This window comes from Drosophila gunungcola (assembly GCF_025200985.1).
Source record: "Drosophila gunungcola strain Sukarami chromosome 2L unlocalized genomic scaffold, Dgunungcola_SK_2 000008F, whole genome shotgun sequence".
Taxonomy (NCBI): Eukaryota; Metazoa; Arthropoda; class Insecta; order Diptera; family Drosophilidae; genus Drosophila; species Drosophila gunungcola.
The window spans coordinates 1,577,949-1,605,596 of record NW_026453163.1 but is presented as its reverse complement, the minus strand read 5'-3'; the positions used below and the strand labels follow the sequence as shown (position 1 = coordinate 1,605,596).

Sequence of the window (27,648 nt, the reverse complement as noted above, 5' to 3'; positions counted from 1 at the left end):
AGAAGTTTAAAATAACACTACAATAGCTGCAAGGGTACCTAAACTTCGGTTCGTAAACGGCCCCTATTTAATACAACATCCAGCTGAGGTCTAAGAGAACGCCAGCTCTTTCGCTGTTTGGGCTTCTCGCAGTGTTGTATCGAAAATATACCACTGTATCTGAAAGATACTTTGATACCCAAGAGAGCGGATGGCGTGCTCTTTAGCTCTCTTAGCCACTTGTTGTGAGCGGTCTGGCAGTCAGCTGTGCGCCGTTCGGGTGCCTCTCAACGTCGGGCGGCACCAGCGTTCAGTCTGAGTCGCAGATCCCACACACTATGTTGAGGTGACGGATACGGATACGGAATCGTCGGAGTGCGCGGCCTTTTAAAGCTGAAAATGAAACTGAATCGGAATTTCTTTTCGCGTATTCGTTCGCATTCTTCCCGCTTTCGAGTGCCAAATATTTGACGAAACAAAAATACAAAAAGTGGAATGAAATATAAATTTTAGCGCACTGTTTTTGGTGATACAAAATCCTAGGGGAAAATAATAATATTTATAACACACTTCAGTTATATCTGTGAATTCGTTTATTTCCGTTGGCCATGTGCAAAAATTATGTTGGCTGACGTAAAAGAGTTGCAAGACGATAGTAAAATTCAACTGATAAGTTTTCGTCTTATCAATTCTCTTTGTTTGTGTTTGTGTCGATAGTGAAAAAAAATAAGAAAAATAAAGAAATCAGGCTGCAAAAAAACAATAAAATTCTGCTAGAAGCTGCGAAGTGGAAACAAAGCGCAATAAGTTGGAAGGAAATCAGCCATTTGAATCATCGGAATATTCCATGTAAATATGCATTATGATTGTTCATTTCCCGCTCCATATCTTGTCCAAGCAGTTTACAAGTACAAAACAATGCGCGTCATTTGCACTCCAGATATATATAATGGAAATTATGAATAGATATATTCAGGTGTCCTCCAAGCAACCAGAAAGTAACTAAAGTCAACGTTAAATAATATATGAATATGTATAGCTAATAAAAGGTAGCTGCAATCTGTGATGTCAGAGCTGAGTTGGAGATCTATTTGCCATTATCAGTTATTGTCAATATATATAAACTGTTTGTTTTTTTCGGTGCCCTGACGTCAGCCGGTTTCACGTTCCGAACGGGTTCTATTCCGACTTTTATTTGTTTAAATTCCCATATGAGTAATAATCATTTGCGGACACGCTAGACGATTTTTAAGTTGATTTATCCGTTGCCAATTTGGTCGGGGAATACATTTTTATGAGCACATTTTTAATGGTTTTGAGAACATAATTAACTGAACAGTATTTCTGTGTGCTGTAGGGTGATACCGCGTGATTTGGGCGAATCTAGATATTCTCATGATTCTTTTGCTCAGTTTGGTAATTGATATAGTGGCATGTTGAAATAAAATGGTTAATTATTCTGTATTCATCATTATGGTCTTATGAGGGTGTACAATAGGTTATAGCGAATTTCAAATTTGTGTTGGGGGGTTTAACTGAAGAAGATTTCAATGCAGTGCGGGTTGAAAACAGAATGGCTTTAAATTTCAATGATAATCAATGTTACTTATCCTTGTTAAAGCTTTCCCAATTTAGCCTTTTCTTTGACAAATATTAGATTTTGTTCACTTTATTTAAGTACCTTCCTTCGTATTCCCAACTAATAATCGTTTAGCTTTGCGAAAACAATCAACTTTTTACTATAAATAAACCAACCAGTACATAAATTGTATGCCCAGCAACACATTCCGCAGTTGTATTTGCCAAAAGTATAAAAGAAAAGGATGAAAAATCCGAAACAAATCATTGTATAGAAAAGGTCGGGCACACACACAGCTCGATGAGCATTCAGACAGAGCATGGCCGACCAATTCTAACCTTCAGACCACTGTGGTAGCCACTAAACAGTTTTCGGCCCGGAATATCGCCAGCTCAAAATTGTCTGAAATAAATTTAGACCGAGTTTACTGCGTCAAATCGAATTGGGGAAAACAGGGTAAAAGAAAGTAAAGGAATGGACTGACGTTGGCACGCTATTGCAGTGGTTTGATGACTCGGCTCCCGTTCTAAGTCCCCTTTCTGTTCCCACTATTCGATATGGGTGGTGCGGTGTATTTTATCAAGCGAACGAACAATAAACACAACAGCCACTATTGTCGTACCGAAGCAATTGAAAAATGGGTGTGTAGTAACTCACTTAGCTAGACTCCACTACAAACCACTCCAATCCACACCCCGTCCACCTGCTGCTCGACTTTTTCAGCATATTTTAAGCGCGCCTGCCAAAGAAACATGCCAGAAACACACAAAACTATAGGGCGGAGGTCGGGGAATGGGTGGATGAAAAGACTCGAGTGTTGCCAACATTTTCCTTCTACTCGTGTTGATGGTGCCAAGAATGCAAATGGCGCGCGCTGCCAACGCATCGCGTAGTTCCTCGCTGTTTTGGGCCACTGTACAGTATTCACTCCACATTATTCCTGCAGTTGCACAGAACACTTGGTCCCAAAAGGCGGGACTGTTTGTACATCGTACGGAGAGAGTATTTTGAGTTTCGCCGAATAAAAAGCGAACAAAATCAATACTTGCCACTTGAGTTGACACTGGAATTATACGTTGCGTTTGCTCTTTTATTGCGACATTTCTCTGTCGCTCAAAAAATTGTATTGAATGACAAGTTTCGTAGCTTTTGTGGCCTTAGAGAGTACTCGAAATGCATGAACCTTCTATATAAGCTTAGTTTTGATGGTTAAATCAAGAATGTTCGAAATAATTCTTATTTAGAATTATTAAGAAAATGTGAAAAAATGTATCTATAAAGGTAAATACATAAATGAAAATTTCTAGCAATGAAACGCTTTACAATAAAACCAACTTTATTCAGTTAACTAATTACAGTACAGTTAATTGTTTGTTCTGTTAACATTAACATATTATATTTGTGACTGAGAAAAATACTAAAAAATCACATTGGTTAAACCAAATGACATTTGAATGAGCAGCGACTTTGTGGAGTCAGTCAGGCTCTAAGCAAACGACACAAGATATTGCAACAAGTTTAGTGAGACAAATGAAAAAATAAAGAAAAGAAGCAGAGGTAGAGGCAGAGGCAATTGCGGTTAATCAGGGGATAATAACCTCTGCCAATGACGGGAGGAGAAGTGGAAAGAAGCCACTAAAACAACATCAAAGTGCCACCCGGACAAACCGCGAATACACCCATAGTAATAATCAAGTTGGGTAGCGGCGACGACGGCGATGATGATGAAAAGGCAGCCACAGCAGCCCAAAGAGAAGAGTTCAGTGCATCGGAGGGCAAATGCATGATTGGAATATTTTTTGTGCTGTCAACCAAGGGGAAGAGCAGTTCATGCCACAGCGGATGCGTTCATTTAAGTTATGGCACAAGGGGTCATCCGACTGCCGTGCAAGAATTTGCCGCTGTCCAATCGGTCGAGTGGAGCTGGGTTTTATAGTTTCGGCGGGCTTTATCTTTTCCCCAGTGATCGCATTTGGTTTCTTGTGCCTGTCCGAGTTATGCGGAAATTAATGCGAAAATGGGTTCGTGGCGCACTGTCCATTTTTAGACCAGACACCGCCCTGCTTCAGTTGCAACTGCAACTGCCACTATGGCAAGAGAAACCGGGCATTAATTGTCAACAAACATGCGCAACGCGTGCGCCCCGTGCGTCCCGTGTTTAGTGCCTTTGCCCGGGTCGCTGAGCGCCTTGCATGTGCGAAAATAATTGCATTTTGCCATTATATTTAATGCAAATGCACGGCAGTCAGCCGCAGTCATAGGACCCAACCCATGGACATTTTTCTAAATGTCCATTACCCGAGTCGGCTCGAAAACGGCTGGGCACGTGTGGTTGGACTATAATCGGTTCGGTTTGAAGGACGTGAACGGAGAGACTAAGACCCCAGCGGATATAATCAACAGCAGGTGCTAAAAGAGTAGCGTTATTATTATAAAGTTTTATAAAAAAATGAAAAAAGTTACTTTTATCAAGAAACGGAACTATTATTACATAAATTATACGCTATTAGGTACGAAATAAATATATTTAACTCATTGGTATATAAGGGACATTTTAAAATAAAGATTGGTTATATTAACTTTTAAATTACTACTTATTTTAAATTGGCTTTTTTTTTTTGAAATAAAGGTATTTTCTTGTTCATAACTAATTGAAAACTTTACATATTTTTTTCAATTTTATGTTAAACCCGCTCTTTCTAAACACATTTGCTTAAATTTTAAACATGATTCATAATTGTAAAAGAAAACTAGACACCAATGTTAAATCATTTAGATTTCTATACGGGCAATCTAAGCAATGTAATTAAAAGCTACTTCATTTTCAACGCCTTTACAAACACGAAACCTTTCTCAATAACGTGTAATTTAGACAGACTGTGTATGTCGAGACGCTTCAAATTTATATGGAAAGAAGCCCTTGGGCAAGTGTTCCGAAAATTTTAATAGTCTTTGCACGAGCCAGCAACTTTTTGTTAAATGCATTTGCATTCAAAGGAAATTTAATATGTTCTGCTTGCAATTACTCAAAACTAACGTTTGAGAGCGGACCCAAAAAAGTCACGACACACATTGTATCTGATAATCTGAGACTCGTGCAAGGCGGTGTATGTAATTTGAATGATTTTCTTGATTTCTGTTACAAAATTGGTCGAGTTAAAGAAGTTGTTTGAAATTGAAACCCAACAAAGTTTTCCGGGTCACTTTGAACTCGGCCATGTTATACTGACTCGATAAAACTGGCACCAAAACAAAAACCAATTTACATCAAGACGCGGATGGGCCTCAAAAGGCGTTAAAATGTTTCGGATTTCCCTTCACAGACACTGCGCATTTCGCAATCAATGAAGTCGTCAAGGCGATCCCAATCGTTGCACTTTTAGTGTAGGTCGATTAAAACTAAACTGCGCAACAAACACGAACACTCGAGTGTAAACAAAGTATTTTTCGCCTTTGCACGCTTTAAAAATAAAGTCATCCAAAGCAGATAATTAATAAACATGGAAAATATTAGATTACCCGGAACTAGTAAATAAACTCAATAACATCGTCATCTCCGTTTTTTTATGACTCATCTTGGTTGATTTATGCTTTCATAAAGTAGAGGAAAATTCTTTAAACGAATAATTGCGATAATAGGAAAAATATTATGTTTGGGCCCATTTCAATGCTAGGCCTAGGACCATTAAAATTGCACACTCCGAGATTACTTCGTGCTAAAAACAATTAAAGACAAAACTAAGCTAGGGTCTCCATATTCTCTTCGTTTCATAAATCTGTAAAGTAGAAGAAGCCAACTAAAGCCATTAAAGTGGGCATAATTAATTTAATAACCCCGGACACGGACATATAATCTAGCCCGTCCTGTTAACCTTCAGTCCCCAAGTGCCAGCACTCTCTCCCTCTTTTTCTGACTGTATACCTTCAACAATGCGCCCAGATATTTAGATACTTTGTGTATGCATCATGGCCACAGTGCGCCTCCAGTTTGCCAGGCCATAAAAACTGCGCCTTGTAACCAAATTCTCCCAGTTTTGAAAGGCAAGGCAAGACGTGCTCAAAGACCGGACTCCATGGCAGCCCCTGAACATAGCCGGCAAAACCGAGCTAATTGCTTCTGCCGCCAGTCGGGGTGGAACTCGAAAAAGGGGCGGAGGTGGGTGGTGCACTACTGAAAATGAAATGCAACTGCTGAGCATAAAATGTACGAATATAATGTTGTAATAAATGGAGAGAAGCACTATCGATGTTATATTATGAACAGTGGATGAGCATGAGACCCTTTAGCTTTAGAGGGTACACTCTCTGAAAATGTGTATAACTTGTTTGTAGAGAAGATTTTTTAGGTTTCGATGAATACAATTGTAGAAAATAAAAACAAATAAAATAAAAGAAATTACTCTTAAATGCATTTTTATTTTGTCGAATTTAGAGATAAGCATGCATTTATATTTCAGTCTTTAAAGAATTGAAAACAGTGAAAGATTTCATCAAAATATTAATATTTTTGCACCAACTGGCTTGATAAAGTCGAATTAACTTAAAACAGACCTCAAAGTGCAATCGGTTTCGGGTAGTAAACTGCAAATGGCAGCAACCACCATATGGGGCTAAGGGTTCCAATCGACCCCCGCATGTGAACAGCTGCTGGTGGTAGACGGAAAATGCTAATTGTACCAAAAACCGATAGCAAAACCATTTTATTACACTCGGCTCAACTTCCCTTCGCGTGCCACGAAAAGGAGAATGCCAGGAGGAAGGTGTAAGCACCGGGTTGAACAAAATATATTTTGCTTGCATATGGCGCTAGAAGCTGTTTGCGAGGGTTCGAGTTTCAAATGCGCATATGAAAGGCGCTGAAACTATAAAATAAATAAAAACGGGACCAATAAAAATGTTTGCAGAGGCCGCCTTAACCTCAACCCTTGCCAAGGCAATCTTGGCCCATCTGAGGTCTTCATTTAGCTTGCTGGACCGCTGTCTGGGGCGTGTCACAACGTCTTTGTCAACTCAAACGAACGAAGATCAATGAGTGAGTTTCCCAGTGCCAATTCACTTTACTTTTTCCAGGCAGTGGAAATTGAAACAGACGCCTGAAACTTTGTCCCTGTGCCATTGTAAACAATTAAAGCAGCCTCTGCTGCTCTTGTTGTTGACAGTTGTTCTTTGTTGGTGTTGTCGTTACTGCGGCCGCTTGTTTTCGTTGCCATTAAATTAATTTATTGCAATTTTACTTGTTGTTTTTGTCCCATGTTTTTTTGTTTGACCAGCACATTGTCATTGTGAAGCTTTCTACCACTATTTTTTCTATTTTTTGTGGTCGTTTGCTTAATTTTATTTACATGTTTTTTTTTTTAAGAGTTTAAGGAAGCGCAAGAACGGATAGAATAACTGAATAAATCAATTTCCCAAATCGAAACGTTTCAATTTAAGACCACGGGAGATGCCAAAATAGAGGTATAAAGACATTTGATTTGAACATTAAAGATTTGAAGAGAATATATTTAATTTCTTTTCAATACTATCGTACAATGAAAATACAATAAAATACTTGAGTTTTCTTAGATTTGCTCTTGTATAAAAGTTAAAATGTATTTTTTCGATCGGTGGTTCACTAAAAATAAAACAATGTACAATTACAGTGAAACTAAAAAAAATATTAACCATAAAAAATAAATTTCGGTATATTGGACTTATTAACTGAATTGAGGTACACTGTTCGACATACTACTTATTTGAACACTGGCACTGTGTCAACTTCCGCTCGTGTCGTAATCCACTTACGCTGCTGTATGTGCACATACAGCACCTCCCTGCGGACACTGTGTACCCCAGTTTATGGCACTTTAAGAACCGCTAATATCTCTATATGCAGTTCACTTATCGTCTCCGGGTTGGGGGTTTGTCCGCTTTGGGTTGCAGTCGCTGTTCGTAAACTGTAGTTGCAATTTTCTTTATCTACTTTCTGATTTATGCAGACAAGGCGAGGCACTTTGTGATTGCTGCTGCTTGGCTCTTTGAGCTCCTGTAGCCTAGTCCTGGGCATTGGACCTCGGTCCGTTCCAGTGACTGCGTGTGTAATAAACACGAGGGCAAACAAAACATGAGTCACTAGAGTAAGTTGCGAATGCGAAGGGGCAGGCCATGTATCTTGAGCCTGTCTAGGCCTATCTGGGCAATTTCATCTAAACTGCAATGCGCCAGAGAAGTGCCAGAAGTCTGCAGATGCAAATGGGCCACACAACAGCACGAAGACAATGACGGGTACTCAAACTGGGAAAACCGAGCGATAGAGATGACAAATAGTCCCTCAAGACCCACCCATTCCGACACGTTTGGGAATGCAACAAGTTGTTTGCCTAACTGTACATGTTTCTGAGTTTTCGAGTTTTCGAGTTTGATTTGCTCATTTGCAGCTTTCTCAATTCTACGCTTCCTGTCGCCATTTGCATGGAAAAAATTGCAAAAATGTTTTCTACAGATGCTTGATACAACTTTTCGACTGGCGCATAATTAGCTTTTACATGAAACTGGTTTCCCCCTCGCAAAGTCTTTGACATTCTTCTCGATTCCGTTGACCCCGTCGCCCGATTATGCAGTTCTCTCGCCCGATGCTCAATTGTATAAATGTTGTGTTATGCCGCGCCTTGGCAATTGCCTATTGTCTTGTAGTTTTTTTTTTCATACAGTTGCGACAGTCCCATTAAAGTCACATGTTCGACTTGAACTCTTGGCAGTGCAAACACGTATTGACTCTCTCATTAGTAGACCGCGTATGAATCACTCCAATTGTTGATTCACCCGCACTAATGTTGCATCGATACAAACGCAAAATACTAAAAAATGTTAGAGGGAAAGGAAACTGGTTGGTATGAGGGACGGGTGAAGAAAAAACTGGAGCATTTGAAGGAGGCTTTTAGTGCACCCCACTATGTTTCGTGGATTTGTGTGTCAAGGGTTTTCTGTAGGGTTTCCAGCGTCTCGCTAAACACCACGCTTTCATTCTAAAAGTCCTTGATATTTAAGTATCACTGTAAATGGTTTGCCATTAAGCCAAAGAATGGAAGAATAAATGCTCGAGGTACTAAAACCAAATTCGAAGCAGACTAAAAAAATAGAAAGAAAAACTATTGTGATAGAGACAAAGAACCATCAGATCAAAAAAGAACCACTTTTAAGAAAAAGTCTGACATTAATCTTAAATATTTATATCTTTCTAAGAATTTAAACAACAACAAAAAATATTTGTTTGCAAAATGTTTGTTTTTTTTTTATAATAAGATAATATTTACATTTTTCCAACTATTTTTCGTCTGAGCAAAGAATTAGATATCTTGCCAAACCCAATTCTCATTTTGGAATGTGAATAATAGCAAAAGAGCGAAGTGCAAAGTGCTTTTTACCTGCTAAACCTGGTAATCTGGCTAGGTACACAGACACTACCAAATCTGGCAAATGCTAACGCAATTTAAAACACAAATATGCATTGGGAATCCAATGAGAGAAAATAGTTCGGGTCCCAAAACTCTGTCAGGCCAGGCAGACATCTCAATTTAGATGCTCACTCGTTGTTGTTTTTTTTTCTTTAAAAATAGAGCCAACCTGGGCGAATAAAATCCAATTTAGAGAAATGTTGTATTTTCTGGGATGCTAAAAGGGGGTTTCTAGAGATTGTTGTTGGCATTTTTATTTATGTCCCAGAAGCTCTGACTGACGAGGTATTAATCCAGTGGACGCTCAGTATCTGCCTATCCCCCTAACCGCAAGTTTGGGGCCATACACACAAAAAATTCAGTAATGTAAAACACATAAATTAGCCTCACAAAATGCGAGCCTCGAAAAATTTTATGACCTGTACGAGTATTTTTTGTGGGGCCAGATGAACTTACGTGTTCCAGGGGGTGTATCGGATTTAACCCGATACAACAACTGCAACAACTGCCCAGAACTGGTGAGCGCGTACGTGGGAAAACAATTTACGCGAAAATTAATTTGTGCTACTTTTGTCAATACACTTTGCATTGTTGTCTCTTTATTCCGACATGTGGTTTTAGTGGCTAGATCGTATATCTAGACAGTTTGGTTCAGATAATCGACTTAAGTTAACCCATTCAAATTTTTTATTTATATCAAAAACTGTCCGCTTCAAAAGTTCAAGCGTATCTGACAAACAGTAGCGAAACGTACTGTAGCTACATAAAACGATGATCAGCCCATCTCGGAATGTTGATTCATTTGTGGGCGTACAAATTAAGCAAATTAAAGACATATTTCAAGCCAAACAACATCTAAAGTAAATGTTTTTGAAACATTTTAGACCGGCAGTAGATCATATTCATTTTTTTATTTTCTACACAAGGAGATATCGCTGCGCACGAGTTTTGCTCGCTTTTGTCAAATAAATAAACAAACGAAAAAGCAAATACACAACTTAAGCTCGCCAAAATCTCGTGTAAAAAAACATACTAGAAAAAAATAACAATATTTATGCTCATTAAGTCAAATTGAATTTTTTGATGTTTCCACTCGTAGTGTTCTTGAAAATCAAACAAAATTAATAAAGAAAGCAAAAAGATTTTTGACTTTCTGCTGTTTGTGTCCAAGAATTTTATTAATAATTTGAACAATGTCTGGGCCAAGGCATTGGAATTTCACTTAGGCAAAATATGTCATGAGTAATTTCTCAAACATTAAGCTAGATATGTGTAATGGTGTTGCGCTTTTCCAAGCGAAATATTTGAATGGCCTTCAGGCATTATTTTTGGATTGGCTGATCGTCATGAAAGTGTGTCCATATGCTAAACAGCTTGAACACCCCAATCGATATTGTTATCGTTGCGATAAGAGTATTAAGGGAGAGAGATGGGAAATACCCAGACCAACTGGAGGCCGAAAACGTTGTCCAACGTGATTTCCCACAGGAAAACTCGGGTCTCCGGCTGCGGCCCCTGTCCGTCTTTCACAGGCCGTAATAATCTCTGACACACTAGATAAGTTTTCGGATCCGAAACATATGTCAGCAAAGCGTATATAAATAAAGAGGCGAACCGAACTGCATTGGCCGGGTACAGAATGAAATGCATTCGTAACGAGCTGACAAAAATGAAACTTCTGCCTAGGAAGGAAATCGAGAAAAACCTAGCCGAGATGTGCATGAAAGGCATAAACAAAGATGCAGAAGTATCTGCGACGTAATTTGGAGAACAACTTAAGAATGCATTTCAGTTATTAACACGCCACAAAGAAAAAGATCGGCAGGAAAAGAAGAAGAAGTCGTGCCGACAGCTATATTCAAGGACCTCCAGTGCACACATATGTTGACTTTGAAAAAGGCAATGGACTTTCGGTTTGTGTTTTGGGCTAGCCCAGCCAAGCAACCATAAAATGTTCAATATATAAACAAGCTGAGAGTAAAAGTAAGCAACTTATGCGCGTGTCTATCTCAGCAAGCAGCATCCAAAAAACATTTTGTAAAAAAACATTTTTAGGAAACAACAGACAGAGAGTCAGACAAAAGAACCAAGAATAAACAGAATGTGCCAGCGCTTCAAACATGTCGACAGCAAGGGAGAGCTGGTGCTGCTGATAGGGGAAAAGAAACCCGGTGCGGATATCTTTTGCGCGTTCAAATCACGTCGGCCAACAGCATTCGCAGACATCTCACGTCTCTATTGCAAGGAAAGGCAGCGGAGACGGAAGGCTGGGACTTGGGTTCGGGCCAGACTACGATTATGTGGTCCTTGCCGTGTCTCGACTCTTTGTCTTGACATCACTTTCCAATGCGAAAATGGAAAGTGTTTGCAAAAAAAGAACGCATGAACTTCCGTTTTCTCTGTTTCGTTAAAGACTAAACTAAGACTTGTGCGATTTAAGCAAAAACAAACAAAACAATACACATGACATTTCAAATCAACATTTCTAAAATGAAACGCCACTTGAGTACGCTTTTTTGTTTATTTTAATAATTATTTAATATTTATTTAAAAACATGTCTAAGCATTTGTAAGTTCATTTACATACGACCATTGTGATATTTTTTTCAATTTGTTATGTTTGTCTGTCAAGTACAGCGCTTAATTTGTAACTTGTTATATTCAAAAAATGACGGTGGCTTATAGTAAAATTCCCAGCTTTGATAAAACACAAAAAAAACCATATCCGGCATTTTGCAAAGCTCATGTTTTATCCGCGTTGTAGTCAGTATGGGGAAAACAATGGCACTCGAACTTCTTATCGCCATTGGGCTTGAAATGAAATAACGTTGCCCCTAAGGTCTACTTCAATGCTATTTCTTCAAAACAATCTTACCAAAACCAAAGGAAAAAGAAATATGCTTGTTTATCTCTTTGAATTTTAACCGCATTAAACTGGCTTTAAATGCTAACACCCTTTTCAATGAAATAATCATAAAACCGGTTGATTAAATTATTCGAATTTTATAAAATATAATGAAGTCTACTTTTGCTCTACATAAAGATTTGGCTAGCTGTTGTGTGTGGGCTTCTGTTTTAGTTAATTGAACTCGCCTATGATTGAAGTTCATTTACTAATTAGTTTTGTTGGCAGCTGACGAAAACTTTTTCATGGACTGCAGAAAGTTTTCGCCCAAAAAGAGGAAAAAACTAAATTTTACGAGTGAAAACTTAAATATTCCATTTCGACTTCAAGTTAAATTTGGAAGACTTGAAAACTTTACAGCGTGAGTGAGTTGGCTAGCGGAATAAATCTTAAATATGTGTTTGTAGATTCCTATGGCTCTATGAAATTTACTTTGATGTAACGCCATGTCATTCTATTCGCATCAGTCAGTCAATCAATCCATCAAATTTAAATTCAACTAGCAAACTGTCAGTCGATTGGGAAAATTCAATTTCCAATGCATAGACAACAAACGTTCTCACCTTGACCCAAAACGCGTTAGAACATACCCACAAGATACAAAATTGCCCGCAAAATTGGGGTCGAAAGCGAAATGCAAAATTAGCAAATTGACGCCAGTAAACAGGCGGAAAACACAATCAATAAACATCAGTAAAATACGATGCCACAAACAAACCGAGCTACGTAAAAGCCTTGTTGTTTGGAACTGCCGTAAAAGCAGGTGCACCTGTTGCTTCCTCGCGAAAACACTGAAAGCGATACAATGTGGTGAGTATCTGTGTGAGGGGCGCAATTGCTTAGTATGCAGAACGCGTGTAACTAACATTTTAGTAAACAGATGAAATTCCTTCTAAATGTGTGACCAAGGTATAAATTTCTGTTGTTTTCGGAACGCCGAGCAGACGTCGTCAACCTTTTATACAATGGCTACAATACTCTCTAATTACATTGAAAAATAAACGGTCGCAGTCGAAGCACATTCCAGGCGGCATTCTAATGAGATGTTGGAAATGGCTTCCGAAAGTGAATTTACCAAAAAGGGCCATCACATCGTTTTTGTGGGAGTAAAAAGAGTGACTGAAATTCTGTAGACACACCCGCATCTCCATTTCTGCTTGTATTCCACTTACCTTTTGTCCAGCATTCTGTTGTCTACTGTGTTCTCACTAGAAACAAAAGGCATTTAATTAAAAACACATTTATTTTAGATATTCTGTTGGCGGACATTGTTGTTTGCTGTGCGGCAGCCAAAGTGGGCCAACGAACTTGCGTTTTTAATGGTTCACCGGGCAGAGAAATAACGCGGAGAGAATGAGATTTATGGGGAATATAAATTAACGTAAACTCATAGAAGACTGTATTATTAGTTTAAAGTGGTTTTGATTATAAGCTGGTGCTCAAGGCCTCGGAAACTTGTGGCTAACTTTAGCTGAAATAAAGTAGATCTTTCGCTTTGTAATAGCTTGGGTACATCCACCTATCGCCCCACTTGTTTTTAATGTGTTGTCCTACCAAAACTCCCTATAATTTTTGATTCCCATTCATTGGTTGAACAATTTTGTACAGATGTTGTCGCCTAATGTTCAATATGTGATTTTTCAAAACGGAAACCAAAATGGACAAAAAATAAATCATTTCAGGCGAGGGCAGACGAAATCTTTCACCATTTGTGTCTTGAGCATAACAAATGACCAAATGCCATTTTGCATATCATAAACAAATGCCAAATAAAAATAGTATATTGAAATGGAAGGTCCAGCTGCTACTTCTGTTTGCTGCCCCAGGGTTGCCCGACTAGACTTATACGTAATATTTTCTCATCTGTATCTGTATGGACATTGCTCATTACCTCTATGGATGCCAAGGCAGTCGACACTCGTTTGTTTATTATTATCTATTTGTTTTGCCTTTATTTTGTTTAATTTTGTTTCTGTTTGTGCTCCTCGTCATCCTTATGTTGCTTATTTCGTCTGTTGCCTCCGGATTGAGTATTTGGGTATTTGGAGAAAACATCCTAAAATAAATAAGAAAGAAAGCAAACTTCGGCAAGCCTAAGTTTATATACCCTTGCAGATTTTGCAAAAATTAAGTATTCTTGAAAACATTAAAATTATCATTTACTTGCGTATATGTTTGAAAACATTGAAGCTATGATGATTTGCAGTTTAATTATTCGATAGTTCCCATGACAGCTATATGATATCGTTTTCCGATTTTAATAAAATTAAAAGCGTAATTCTGAGCTGTCGAATTATTAATAAGTCAAAAAGAATTTTTTAAAAAATCTAGAAAATAGAAAAGTTACATTAAAAAAATTTTTTTTTTAATATTTTTATTGTTTCTATGGGAGCTTTATGTTATAGTCGTCCGATTTTGAGGAAATTTAAACCGTAATTTTGAAATATTTAACCATTATTAAATGTCGAAGAACTAAACAAAAAAATTAAAAAAAAGGGCAAAGCTCTAATTTTTTTTACATTTTTTCCGATAGTTCCTGTGAGAGCTATATTATATAGTCGTCCGATCCGGCTCGTTCCGACTTATATACTACCTAAAATAGAAAGAAAACTTTTGGGAAATTTAAATCCATATAGCTTTAAAACTGAGGGACTAGATTGCGTAGAAACGGACGGACAGACGGATGAACAGATGGACACAGCTAGATCGACTTTCGTAGTCATGCTGATTAGGAATATATATACTTTATGGGGTCGGAAATGTCTCCTTCACTGCGTTGCAAACTTCTGACTGAAATTATAATACCCTCTGCAAGGGTATAAAAATTGAAAACTAGTGTGAGCACTTCTATCGCAGGCACAAATTTGCATCTTTCTCGATTTAGCAAAATGACGCAACTACACGAAAACCGAGACTACAAAAAATGTATCCTACATACATATGGCGAGGTTATGCATAGCCCCAGTCTCACCATTATTGTAGTGTTTTTTTGTTTTTTAAGGCAATTTTTAGATTTCTTTTTCCATATTTTTACAAGCGATGGAGCTGGCCAAGTTTTGATCATTAACGAAATAGCTGTTGTGTCTTTGTTTTCAAAGAAATAACTGCGCTCTAAAAACGAAAATATTTTTAATTGGCTTCCCGCCCAAAAAGTGACATCACATCCCAAATATTATTCTAATTTCACTTTTTTTCCGCTGGGCAGACAAAGCTAAGACTCTTAGTTTTAGCTGTAACGAAGTGGAAAATCTTCTTAGCATGTTTTACACAGACAATCAATAACAATTGCAGCCAAAGTGTTCACACTTTCTATCAGCGAAAGCCATTGACCCGAGACGAGATACGTAGATACATTTAATGCTGAGACAAAAAAGAAGGGAAAACTGTCGCAATTTGAGAGTGAGAGAGAAAAGCTTGCGTTTAATTGCATTTTGCTGGCGGAAAGTAAAAGTCACTTATGGGAAAACTCAAATCCACCCAGACGATGACGACAATAAAGGTTTCCCTCCGCTCCCCCTCCTTTTTCCCAGGTCTGAGTCCCAGATGGTATTTACTTTCTGTATTATCTTCTCTTACACGAGTACGTATTTCGGTCTAGGGCATTGTTTATGTGTCTGATTTTCTAATTGGTTTTCGCCGAGCTCAAATCGTGGTGGCCAATCCTAGACAAAAGGGTTAAAAGAGCGCGTCGCCCGAGAAAAAAGGCGTTCGCCAGCAGTTTTCAATTGTTTGGCTGCAAAGTGTAAAGTGTAGATTAAATTGTCAAGATAAATGGTGCAAGACACACCCCGTTTTTGTGGCTACTGTGTGTCGGAGTCTTTTATTCTCTTTTTCCCATTTATCACGGGTTAAGACTTTCGGGAAACTTACAGGCCCCCTGGCTTAGTCCTACACGCCATTACTTTTCCATAGTCAAAGCGCATTTCCTGCCCACAGGTAGCAATCACAATCACAGCTTTGATGGGCCACTTCAAGTTGTTGGTGCTCGTATCTGTATCTATATCTGTGGGATCTGCTTTTATCTCTTTTTGTCTTTTGTCTGTCTGTGTACTCACTCATTTGACTTCGTGCCTGTGTGTGAGTGGCGGCTTCATTCGGTTTGATTGATAGTTTGTTTACAAATTTAATTTCATTTTACTTGTTTTCCTTCTTAGTCTTTTGCCTTCTTCTCTCCGAATGCCTGTGGCATTCACCTGTGTGTTCTTCCCCCAACCTCTCCCTTCACTTACCTTCCCTGTGCCAGTGTTTGTCTTTTGCCTCAATGTTTTTCAACTTGGTCATCGAAGCTGGCCGCGCCTTTTATGTGGTCGCCGCCTCGTAATGTTTGTCTTCTTTATTTGGCTATTTTATATAAGGAACGTTTCTCTGCGACCACATCTACATAGGGACCCGAGCAAGAACCATATTAAATGCAATCCATTTGAATGTTCGCTCATTTGTGCAATCCAATCACGTAGGCACCGTAAAAAGGATACCAAAAAGTCTTTCAAAGAGTTCATTTTGCCTGCCTAATGTGCGGGCGTGGCAATGCCAAAACTCAGGCAATTGTTGCTGTATCACAACTTCTCTTTGGGGACTTCGTCATTTCCCCAGTTCCCAAGTCCCAGATGGCACATAAAAGGGGGGTACGACTCGCTCACAGGTCGGGGACTAAAATAACTTGACATTGATTAAAGTAAATATTGTTGATGAAACCTTAAAGGCTTCCCTATTTTGGAAGGATGAGGAGAGCGTTTACGAGATTATTTATTAAAAATCAAAGAGCATTCTTGAGTATTTGTTAATTAAAGTTTCAATTTATTTAAGGGTTAACTTGTTTGAAATATTTTTTGTCCTGAATTTTGCATTGGGAGGGAATATCATCTTTGATTCAACAAATTTGATCAAGAAATTAATTTAACTTGAGCTCCTTGAAATTATTTTCTTCTAATAAAAATTCTACCTTGGCGAAATTTCATTGAAAGGTTAATTTTCTTTTCTATCTATTTTGTTTGTTTGATAAATTGGCAGTTCACTCAAAACCCAAAAAATGTCATAAATTTTGCGAAATCCTCGTCTCGGTAAGCTTTTGCATATGCTTGAGTGAATTTCTCTTGTTTGCTAAAGCCGAGAACACCGACCTCAATTATAATTTGGTCGCCTGTTTCCCCAAAAACAATTCTCGAGCTTTATCGTGCTGACTTCCTTCCTGTCTGCCCTAAACAAAAATAATGCACACAGCAAACATTAGACACCAAGTGCAAAAGGGACCAGAAAGAAATCTCAATAAATCACATGACAAAGGAATAAATGTGCGTCCGCAGCAGACATGGTCCCATTCCCAGATAATGGTCCTGATCCTGAACAGAGGTTCTGGGCTGGATTCTCTGTTGAATCAACGCTTTAAGCCGCAAGTCCACAAAACACACACGGAAGTGTCCTTTTCTTCGACGCGTCTGCATGTCCTGGGATTAGGGATGCCATCACCTTGTTAACCTGCAGGCCATTAGCGTAATTCGTTTTGTGTCTCCGTTCGCTGTTCGGTTCGGCGGCATGGGAAACCCGAAAAATGTTGCGACGCCAGACAAAGTTCCACTTTGAGGTTAGCTATCCTGACACTTCCTGTTCAGCGCTTTGTAGGGTTTCACACTGCACTCAACACACGGAGACAGCCATAATTAGCTAATTTATTTATGGGTTACACAGGAGATCCCCATTAAGACGCCACTTTGTACTTGTAAATTGTCTGCTACAAGAGGTTGCAGCCTAAAAATCTCCCCAAACTAAGACCTCTACAATTTTCAGTTAGCCGGCATGGAGGCGCACGTCTGATTGCCACAATCCGAGCGCACTTAAAAAGTGAAACTCGTTCCCAGGAAGTGAGCAGTTGTGTGAGAAGGATGGCATCGCTCCACCAAAAGCGTCCCAGCATTAGTAACTGGTTCTCCTCGCTTCGCCGACAGCCCAAAAACAAGAAGAGCTCCGCCGGCTTGGGAGGCAGTGGAAGTTTTGGCAGCAAACAGCAGTTGCAGAGGAGCTGCTTTGACCTTTCCTCGACGGCGGTGGGTGGCGCAGTGAATGTTGGTGTGGGTGTGGGATATTCCGGGGCCGGATCGCCGGGAAGTCGACTAAGCAATAGTACGTTTTACATCAACCCTTTGAACGTATCGTCCGCTGGTGTCAAGGACGATCGTCGTCGCCTGGTGGATACGGGTAGCAGTAGCGGAAGTAGCTTGAGCAGCGTTTGCACTCGCTGCTTTTGCAATCTGCTCGCGAAAGCCGAGCCAAGCAAAGATTCCAAGCCCCAGGCAACGCCCACGTCCGCCCCAAAGGTTACGCAGAAGCCGCCCGCCAAACCACGGTCCCCTTCGCTGGCGCCTTACACCAGCGTGGCCACATACAATATTACAAACCTCTCGCCAGACAGCCCACCGCCCGCCAGTCCCTCATTCAGCACCGAAACCGTGAGCTGTAAGATGTGACCCACAAGGTCACTGAGGTGCAACGCCTGCCCAGCGATGAGCCCAACACGGAGCTCTTCAGCAAACGAACTGAGTACAAGCACACCACCACCACGACGACCACAAGGACCCTGATTGTTTCGCGACCCGTGGAACTGCTATTGAATGAGAAGGGAGAAATCATCTCAAGGCGGTCGCCGCGCAAAACGCGCTCCAACTCCTTCGGTTGCATGCTGGATGTGGACAGTCAATCGGAAAGGGGAATGGACAATCCCGGAATGCAGCTGGAAACGGATCCCAGTTCGGGGCTCAGTTCGCCGCTGACACCCGACGCCGGGGATCTGCGCTTCATCGACGACAGCTCCAACTCGCAGAGCGATTCCGAGCGAAACTCGATCAGCCAAAACAACAACAACAACAATGTGAACCACAATAACAACAACAGCAATGGCAGCAGCAAGCGGAGCAGCCAGCAGTCGAATCTCTGCGAGAGTTGTCGCACGCTTCTCGAGCGGAACCGCAGCAATGCGGAGCAGTGTGGCAATCTAGTGATCCTCAGGCGACCGGGAAAGGTATGCGGGGTGGGAAGGAACCGGGGAACAGCATTCCACATTTCACAAGTTCCCAAAGTGATGCTTAATTAACCATTCAAAAAATAGTGTTAGTTCCACATTGATTACTCATTGGTATTACCAACAAAAATAAGTTATGATTATAAACTTATTTTTTTTGTCAAGCTGGAAGTTCCCAAAATAACTATAGGGTTTTTTATAATTAAAGACAGATTTTAAAGCAATCAAATATCCGCAGTTTAATTTCAGTAAAACATTTTCAAAAGATAGAAAAAATTCTGTGTAGGTTAAAAGTTTCGCTTAAACGTATTTTGGTTTTCTTAATCTTTGCTTTTGCACCTTGTTTCGCCATTTCATATCACAATCAATTTGTTTCCAACTCACTTGGAGACCCCCAGCATTTGTATTAAGTTTTCGAGCGATTCAAAGAATTTGCATTAATCGGGCTGTAACCGGTTCTCTCCACTCGCAGCACTTGTTGCTGCTTCTGTGGGACTTCCACACGGCTTGTTCTCACACTCATCGACAAGTCACTTTTACCTGTCGCTGTATCTGAAAGATACCGAACCCCGCGTTGAGTTTATTTTTAAGTTTGACGCTCATTAACTTTGTCTCCCAACCTGCCATTCTTTTCCTTTAATAAGCCGTGTCCACTTGGGGCTTTTTTGTCGCTTCTTACCGACCATTGGACTCAGAACCTGTTTATCGCTTAACGTGTTCACTTGGTTTATGTATTTTCCTATGGTTTTGTGGGGCGTATTTTGGTAGCTGCAGGTCGGTTTGTTGATCACTGCATCGATTGAAGAATTAACATAATTAATTTGTCAAAAAGTCTTAAGGTTGTATGTTATGGGAATCAAAGGGCCAACGGAACTGGTGTAGAATATGGTTACTGAAAATTTTTAGTTCTAGGCTCTGGATACTGTTAACGAGCAAAATAAGTTAAATAATACAATCATGAATTAAGCTGTGTAATTAAAAAAAATATTAATTATGATAATATGGTAAACAAAAGGAATTTATAACACTAACCATAACTAAATGTACAATTTCTCCAAGCATAGTTTAACGAAATGAAATAGGAGGTTATAATTTTGCATGAAAAAGCATAACAATCTTTGAAGCATTGAAAATAATTATTATTATTATTTGCATAGCATTCTGCCAACATCGTTCTACAAATTTAACATATTACTGTTTATAACTTAACAATCGTTTGTTCTTGGTGACACGCTCTAAGAAATAAAATTCCTCAAAATCATTTATAGTCAATGAAATATAATGATATACTAAATAGTCACTGACAGTTGTATAAATAGTTTACTCAGCGAATCCGCATCCGATGAGAATTTCAATTTCGATAGAATCGAGTGAAGGTCTCCAGTGATCTCATCGTGAAACTCAACGATCTTAGCAACAGCCTGTATGAACAATAATGTTCATGTGCGTGTAGCCTATTACAGCTCTTGGACAATTTGTCAATTGTATTTTATGGCGCTTGATTAACATTTCCCCCCTTCGTTTCGGTGGCATATTCACTGAATATCTGGGCATATCCCTCCCATGAGTCAGGAGGTCACTCAGAGGGCCTAGGCTGTGAGCAAGAACGGGGGCAATTGATATGTTCCGGTCTCGTTGCTCTCATCATTCATGCTTCAACTCGACACTGTTGTAGCTAAAAAATTCTAGATACTTTCCGCACACTCTTCGCCTCGGGGCAATCTCGCTGTTCCGCTTCATGGGCACCACATCAAATTGACATTACCTTTTTCGAAATGACCCTTGAGGAAGACGACCAGCCCCCAATCCCACTTCTCCAAGAACAGTAACCATTGGCGATGTCTCCGGTTCAGTGTCAGGTAGATCGTTAATTCAATTAAATCAACTTTGCATTGAGTTTTATTGCTCTGCTCTATTTCCCCCCTCTAGAACGGACAATATTTGAAAATAGTTTCATGTGAGTTGATGTCGTCGTTGGGCTGTTTGTTTGTTCGCTTTTTTTTATGGCGCCAGACGACAGGCGACACGGCACTGAGGAAATGCAAATTACTCGACTTTCAATTGGGTCTGTGTTTAAAATTTATGGGATTTTTATAAATATCACACGCAGTTTAAACAACTGACTTGTCACTTGAACTGAACTTTTGCATTAACTGTGAGTTGTCGAGTGCAAACTTTATTTGCATATGTACATACATACCTATAGCAACACTTGTTAAAGGCACTTCCTGAACTTATTTTTAAATTCTCTGCGGTGAAAAGAAGTTGCTTACATTTTTAATTTTAAATCTTTCATTACAGCAAATCAAAGATGAATTGTGCGAGGTCGTCTCAGAAATGGAGGCGCTCGATGTGCCCGAAGACTGCAAGCATTCCAATAAGGATAAACAGATGTCCATTGGCCGCAAAAAGTTCAATATGGACCCAAAGAAAGGTGAGTGTATGGTTGAAACTAAAGGTATTCAAAGCGATCCCAAATGGGTTGCAGGCTGTTGGTTTCCCCCTTGGGACCTTTAAAAGTAATTGTTTGACAGCGCCTGTAATTTCCTGGTGACTCACTGCGAATCAATATCCAAATCAATATTGCTTCAGAGCAATTTAAGAAGTGCTTTTCATATAAACAGAGGGGGATCCTGCTTCACAGCAGCTTATTTGGAAATCAGGAAGGGAGTGTCTCTCAAAGTCGGGGAATGTAAACTTTGCAGTTGCGATGATTTAAATGAATTTCCAATGACAACGGGCGTCACCCCGAAGAGACGACAATGAAGTCAGACAAAATGCTTTATAATTGAGCTGCTGAGAGGGGGAACAGACAACACCACAAACATGGTGTGACAGAGGGTAAACTCGCAGCAGAATCTCTTCGAATCCACGGAGCGTGCCCCTGCGCCAAAAACCGAAATTATCATGCGAAATTTTCAAAGAGTGGGGATTGGCTGCTTCGGGGTGTAAGAGGGACGTTCTTCCAATAATAATTTCGACTTTAATTTAATAATGTGATGAGTCCGACAAAAATGCAGCGATTGCAATATGAAGGCTGCGGGGAAAGATCTTTTGAGGAAGGAGGATTGTATGTGGGTGAGGTGCGTTCGTTCACTATCTTAAAACACTGACAAATTTGACAGTTCGTTGACATCTGAAGTACGTGCGTGTAAGTCGCCCTCTTCCCCAGAATTGAATACCCCTAGATTTCTCAAGTGTTTAATTTAATGGAAATGTCAATGTCGCAATATTACCAAGAACTTGACAAGGGAGGATGCCATCGGGGCAACGTGCTGAAAGAACATGGAATGTGTAAATCGGGGTGCCGACTACATATACAATATAAAGACAGAAATGCACTTTATTAAAAGCGTTTACAGATCTTTATTTTTTCATTTATGTGTGAGGCAAGCCCAATAGGTTTTTCTCTTTTCCAGAATTAAAATTCATAAGACTATATGAGATGAGTTATTCAAAGGGAAATCCTCCCGTTTTCGGATTTAAAAAGAAAGATAACTAAATTTAAAGCTTTTTGCTATTTTTGGTTTTGATACACTTTATTGAACCTACATTGGGTGACCCACATGTCAAGATGTTTGCATGTTACCCATGTCTCGAACATCTCCATTTCCCCACCATTTCTTGGTGTGTTCCCCAACCTCCCTGCCTCATTTAAAGCCAATCAAATATTTACGGCAACCACTTCGCCATAAATTTACGTCGACAAGTCAAAATTAGGCCACGCCGCTGCCTACAATAGACAGCACATCCTGCCCAGCATTCCGGACATCTATAGGGCGGACAATAACAATGCTAATCCGAAGTGGGAGGTGCTTGTGCAGATGGCAGAATAACAGGAGCCAAAGTGAATCCCGGACGGAGATGAGATGTTTTGTCGTCGCTTATTAAAAAACTTCCACACGAGAACGTGCCACAGGGTGGCAGGAGTGGAAGTGATGGTGTCACCGTTATTTGTCGCTTTATCGGTCGATTATCTGCAATATACGCAAACAGATCCACACACGAACACTCAAGCTAATGACACACAAATGTGCCATCCAAATCCATGGGCTCAAATGATGCCAGTAAAGTGGGGATTTTGGGTGTTTAGCGGAGGAGTGGGCGCTGTCAGCTTTGCGATGTTAATCGCGCGTGAAGCTTTCGAAGTCACGCAAAACTTTCTGCTAAGCAACATTGAGAAACTCTTGGGGAAGACAGGAGCAGATTTTTGCGATTTAGGTCCTTGGTTTCAGTCCTGCTGCTGATTTGTCATTATCGACACAATTTATATTATTGGAGTTTCCCGATGTCATTGTAGACCCTAATCAAAAATCCAATCTTTTGGATGTGTGACACTGTACTGGCGCCACCTGCCGGACGGTTAAATAAAGTTCTGCAATAGCAATTCGATTATTTGTTCATGATGCATTTTAGCTTATATTTAATAATTGTAGATGGTTTCAATTTATTTATTTAGTTATGTGTTTTCTTCCTGTTTTGCAAGCTATTATCGCAAATGATTGAGCTTCTTCATTGATTGGCAAATAATAACATCGTTATTATGGGGCGCTCCCTCTTTATTCTTTCGTTATTTTTCTGTACTTCTTCGTTATTGAGGTTGCTTCGGTTTGTGTTGCGGGTCGCTGGCTTCACTCATATACGGGTATATTATATGATTTGATTTGCATTTTGTTTTTTGTTGGGACAGCCGACTTTCCTTTCCGGAAAAGATTACAAAGTCTGGTCTACAGTTGGAAAACCCATACAAAAATTCGTTTATAACGTTCCTTTCTGTTCTGTTTCAGGCATTGAGTATCTCGTAGAGAACAGACTGCTGCGTCACGACCCCCAGGATGTGGCGCATTTCCTCTACAAGGGCGAGGGACTAAATAAAACGGCCATTGGTAAGTTTACCTAACAAGAAGTCATTAAATTGACCTTGCCCTAATGTCCTTAGCCAGCGAAAAAATCAATTACACGTACTGCAGAAATACATTTTAATGGGGTCGTTCTCTTTTCCAGGCGATTACCTTGGCGAAAAGAACGATTTTAATGAGGATGTGCTAAAGTCCTTTGTGGCGCTCCACGATTTCACAAATCTCATTCTGGTGCAAGCCCTCAGGTAGGTTCGCAACACCCACTTGTAATTACCACTATCGCTAATGACATTTTCCCCTCTCAACCACTTTTTCACTTTTCACAGACAATTTCTGTGGTCGTTTCGCTTGCCCGGCGAGGCACAAAAGATCGATCGTATGATGGAAACCTTCGCCCAGCGCTATTGCCAACTGAATCCGGATATATTTACCAACACGGATACCTGCTATGTGCTCAGCTTCGCTATTATAATGCTCAATACATCACTGCACAACCCATCAGTAAGTGGATAAAAAAAGACTAGTTAAAATGAAATAGTAACGTCTGTCATAAAATATCCCAGCGCTAGGGAAAGTCCGTTCGATAAAACTGTTCAAAACTTCAAAAAATCTTCATTTTTTTAGCTTTAAGTTCTTTAAAATCTTTTTTGCCAAACGAATGCAAAGGGGCAGCAAACTGCTCCGTATAGAAAAGATACCAAAATCAGAAATCCTAAATCAACTGTGAAATTGAATTTGAATTCTTTGGTTGGTCGAGAACGAATATATTTACTTACGCATTTTCAGTCAGTTTTTTAATCTTTAGCTCAATTACTAGTTGATGTGGCCATAAATAGAAAAAGTTTTAAGAAGTTGAGCACCAACAGTTGTAAAGCTGTGCGCTAACAGAAAACTAAAGTATTTTTTCATATGCACTGATTTTCTATGATCTCCCTTGCTAACCCTTTATTTGGTTTCGTTTTTGACAGGTCAAAGACAAACCCACCGTTGAGCAATTCATATCGATGAATCGTGGCATAAACAACGGCGGAGATTTGCCCCGAGGCCTGCTGGAGTCCCTCTACGAGTCCATTCGAACGGAGCCATTCAAAATACCCCAGGACGATGGCAATGATCTGATGCACACCTTCTTCAATCCCGACAAGGAGGGCTGGCTGTGGAAGCAAGGCGGCAGGTGAGTTACGACTGGTTCAATTTATTTGGCGGTTTTCTGACTAACGGGCTGCTTTTATTTTTCTGAAGATACAAATCTTGGAAACGACGTTGGTTCATTTTGAACGACAATTGCCTATACTATTTTGAATACACCACCGATAAGGAGCCGCGCGGCATTATACCATTGGAGAACATATCGGTGCGCGAGATTCACGATCGCAGCAAACCGCACTGCTTTGAGCTGTTCGCCACGGGCGGTGCCGACATCATCAAGGCATGCAAGACTGACTCCGAGGGCAAGGTTAGTACTTTACCCTAACAGTGTCGTAATTCATTTCTAATTACTTTCTCCTTATTTTAGGTGGTGGAGGGCAAGCATACGGTGTACCGCATGTCCGCTGCCACGGAGGAAGACCAGCAGGAGTGGATCAAGCGCCTGACGCAGTCCATAAGCCACAATCCCTTCTACGACATCCTAGTACAAAGAAAGAAAAAGGCGCTCAGCAAGAGTTAATATTAAGTCGGAGCTCGGCGCAACTTTTGTCTTGGATCTCAGTGAAATTCTGCTACGCGTGTGTGGCTGCTCTCTCCCCCTATTTAAACTATTTAAACATGTGCATATGCGTATACATAAGTTATATAAATTAATCGTTGTGTGCGTGTGAGAACTTCCATGTTGAATCAATGCCTGTAATTCGTTCACCTTGTGGTTTGCCCCTGTCCCCTATATTATGTCTAAGTATTCTGTTTGATTGACTCGAAACAAGCCTTCACACGCCGACGCACTTCGAACCACAAACTTTGTCTCTATTGTTGTGATATAATTTATTTACATTAATAATTAACCATATAAATGATATGAAAATAATTGAAAATTGCATGAATAAGAAATACACATTTACACATATTTTCATTAGTGCAAATTTTTGTTTAGTATCGTTATAGGCGTAAGTCTACGAGTATGTCTTCAAATTAGAGTTTACCACCTAAGTTGTCCCACCACCCTCTTTTGTAGAATTCCTTAGTGCTATGAAACATATCCCAGGCGCCAAACGCTGTTGGAGCGCTGTAGTTTATGTATATGAATATTTGATGCAAATGAAAACAGCATAAAAGTGTTGCTTGGCAATTATTCTGAAACCAATTACATTAATTTGGTGCAAACTAGAAAAGGCCTTTCTCAGAACTTAAAGCTCATGCTAACAACGAATGACAATTAAAATGTCTAACAAGTGTAACTGTCTAATTAACAGATCCAATACATAAATGCATTTACACTGAAAGCAGGTTTGTCAAATAGATTTTTGAATAGGCAAACTAAGTTTATAGTTAACCAAAGATCTGAATTAACCTATTACAACAAAATGCCAATTTTCAACTTAAATAAAAACTTTATTTATAAGTATAAAATATGTTCTGTCATCTGAAAAATATGTTGAAAATGAATTTCAAGTGGATTTTGTTAACTTAAATAGTGAGAAACGAGACAACCGCCAGAGTTAAAATCACATACAATAAGTACGCTGATAACAAATGTGTAAGCAGAGATTTAAGGCAGCTCTAAAAAGCAATGAAAAAACTCGAATGCCGACATTAATCTTATGAAACCAATAAGACGCTGCTATATGTAAAGGAAGATTGTATGTTGAACCTCTGTGATACCATTGATGAGAAATAGCTTCTAGCAGATCCTATGTGGTATGTTTTGTTTCGAGACTGAGGGATAAACTACATCACATTTAGCTGTCATTTAACTTGCTTTGAATGTCACTGTTTTCTGACATCTTAGCATATAGTTTAATTTTCCAATTGGGATTTCTTTTACAACAGCGGTCCCAAACATTTTTGCAATATTATAAATAACTTAGCTAGCTCTGTATCTAAAATAATGACTTTAATTTCAAACCAATAAGGATGTATTATATTTTACATTACTTTTTATCGAATGTACATACATACAAAATTAGTAAAAGTACATTTATTGGATTAGGTTCAACATGTTCTAGATGGGCAGTAAATTTAATCGTTTACTGTAAATACGTGCGTTATAGCATTTTTTATTAACAGAAACTAAAAGTTTGTATATATTGTCAGAACAACTAGATGTTAAATGAATAAGTATGCCAGTAAATAATAGTGTAGCTTAGTATTTTGTATTGCTTTAACAGATAATTATATATATATTATATGTAAACACCAAATAAATATTAAATAACGTTTATTAAAAAATCTAAATAATATTTCTTCTGCATAATTTGGTTTGAACAAGCAGGACAGATTTAAAGCTTTACCAGAATTCCAGACATTTTTGTCATAAAATGCAAATATAAATGTAATAGTATTTTTAGGGGGCAGCTTAAAATTAACACAAAAGGGATCTTACTGTGGTAAGCAAAGATTTTACCTGTTAAATTTTATTTCCTACGCTTTTAAGAATCTTTGCGACTTAGTTATAGATATTACTTGTTATTCATTAATCCGCTTACAAAGCTTGGCCATTTAAAAATATTTTCTTTGTTATCATTTTTATACCCTGCAGAGGGTACTATAATTTGTAACGTATACATATTCTTGATCAGCATCACTAGATCTAGCCATGTCCGTCTGTCCGCTACTAGTCAAACTAGTCTCTTAGTGTTAAAGGTGTCTGCTTGAAATTTTCCCAAAGTGGAAATATAGAATATAGCTCCCATAGGAACAGTCAGGAAAAAAAGGGGAAAAAATTA

General features: G+C 39.2%; 1 protein-coding gene across 1 annotated transcript; it reads left to right on the top strand.

The window, feature by feature from the left end:
- The first annotated feature begins 281 nt into the window (after positions 1-281).
- LOC128253321 (uncharacterized) lies at positions 282-27,099 on the top strand. The gene is given in 10 exon segments (XM_052981624.1): positions 282-828; positions 17,681-18,346; positions 18,349-18,908; positions 21,210-21,342; positions 23,696-23,794; positions 23,913-24,012; positions 24,094-24,268; positions 24,736-24,941; positions 25,010-25,223; positions 25,284-27,099. Coding segments are annotated over 9 exon segments (2,211 nt in total). The 5' UTR covers positions 282-828; positions 17,681-17,775; the 3' UTR covers positions 25,437-27,099.
- Positions 27,100-27,648: the final 549 nt, after the last annotated feature.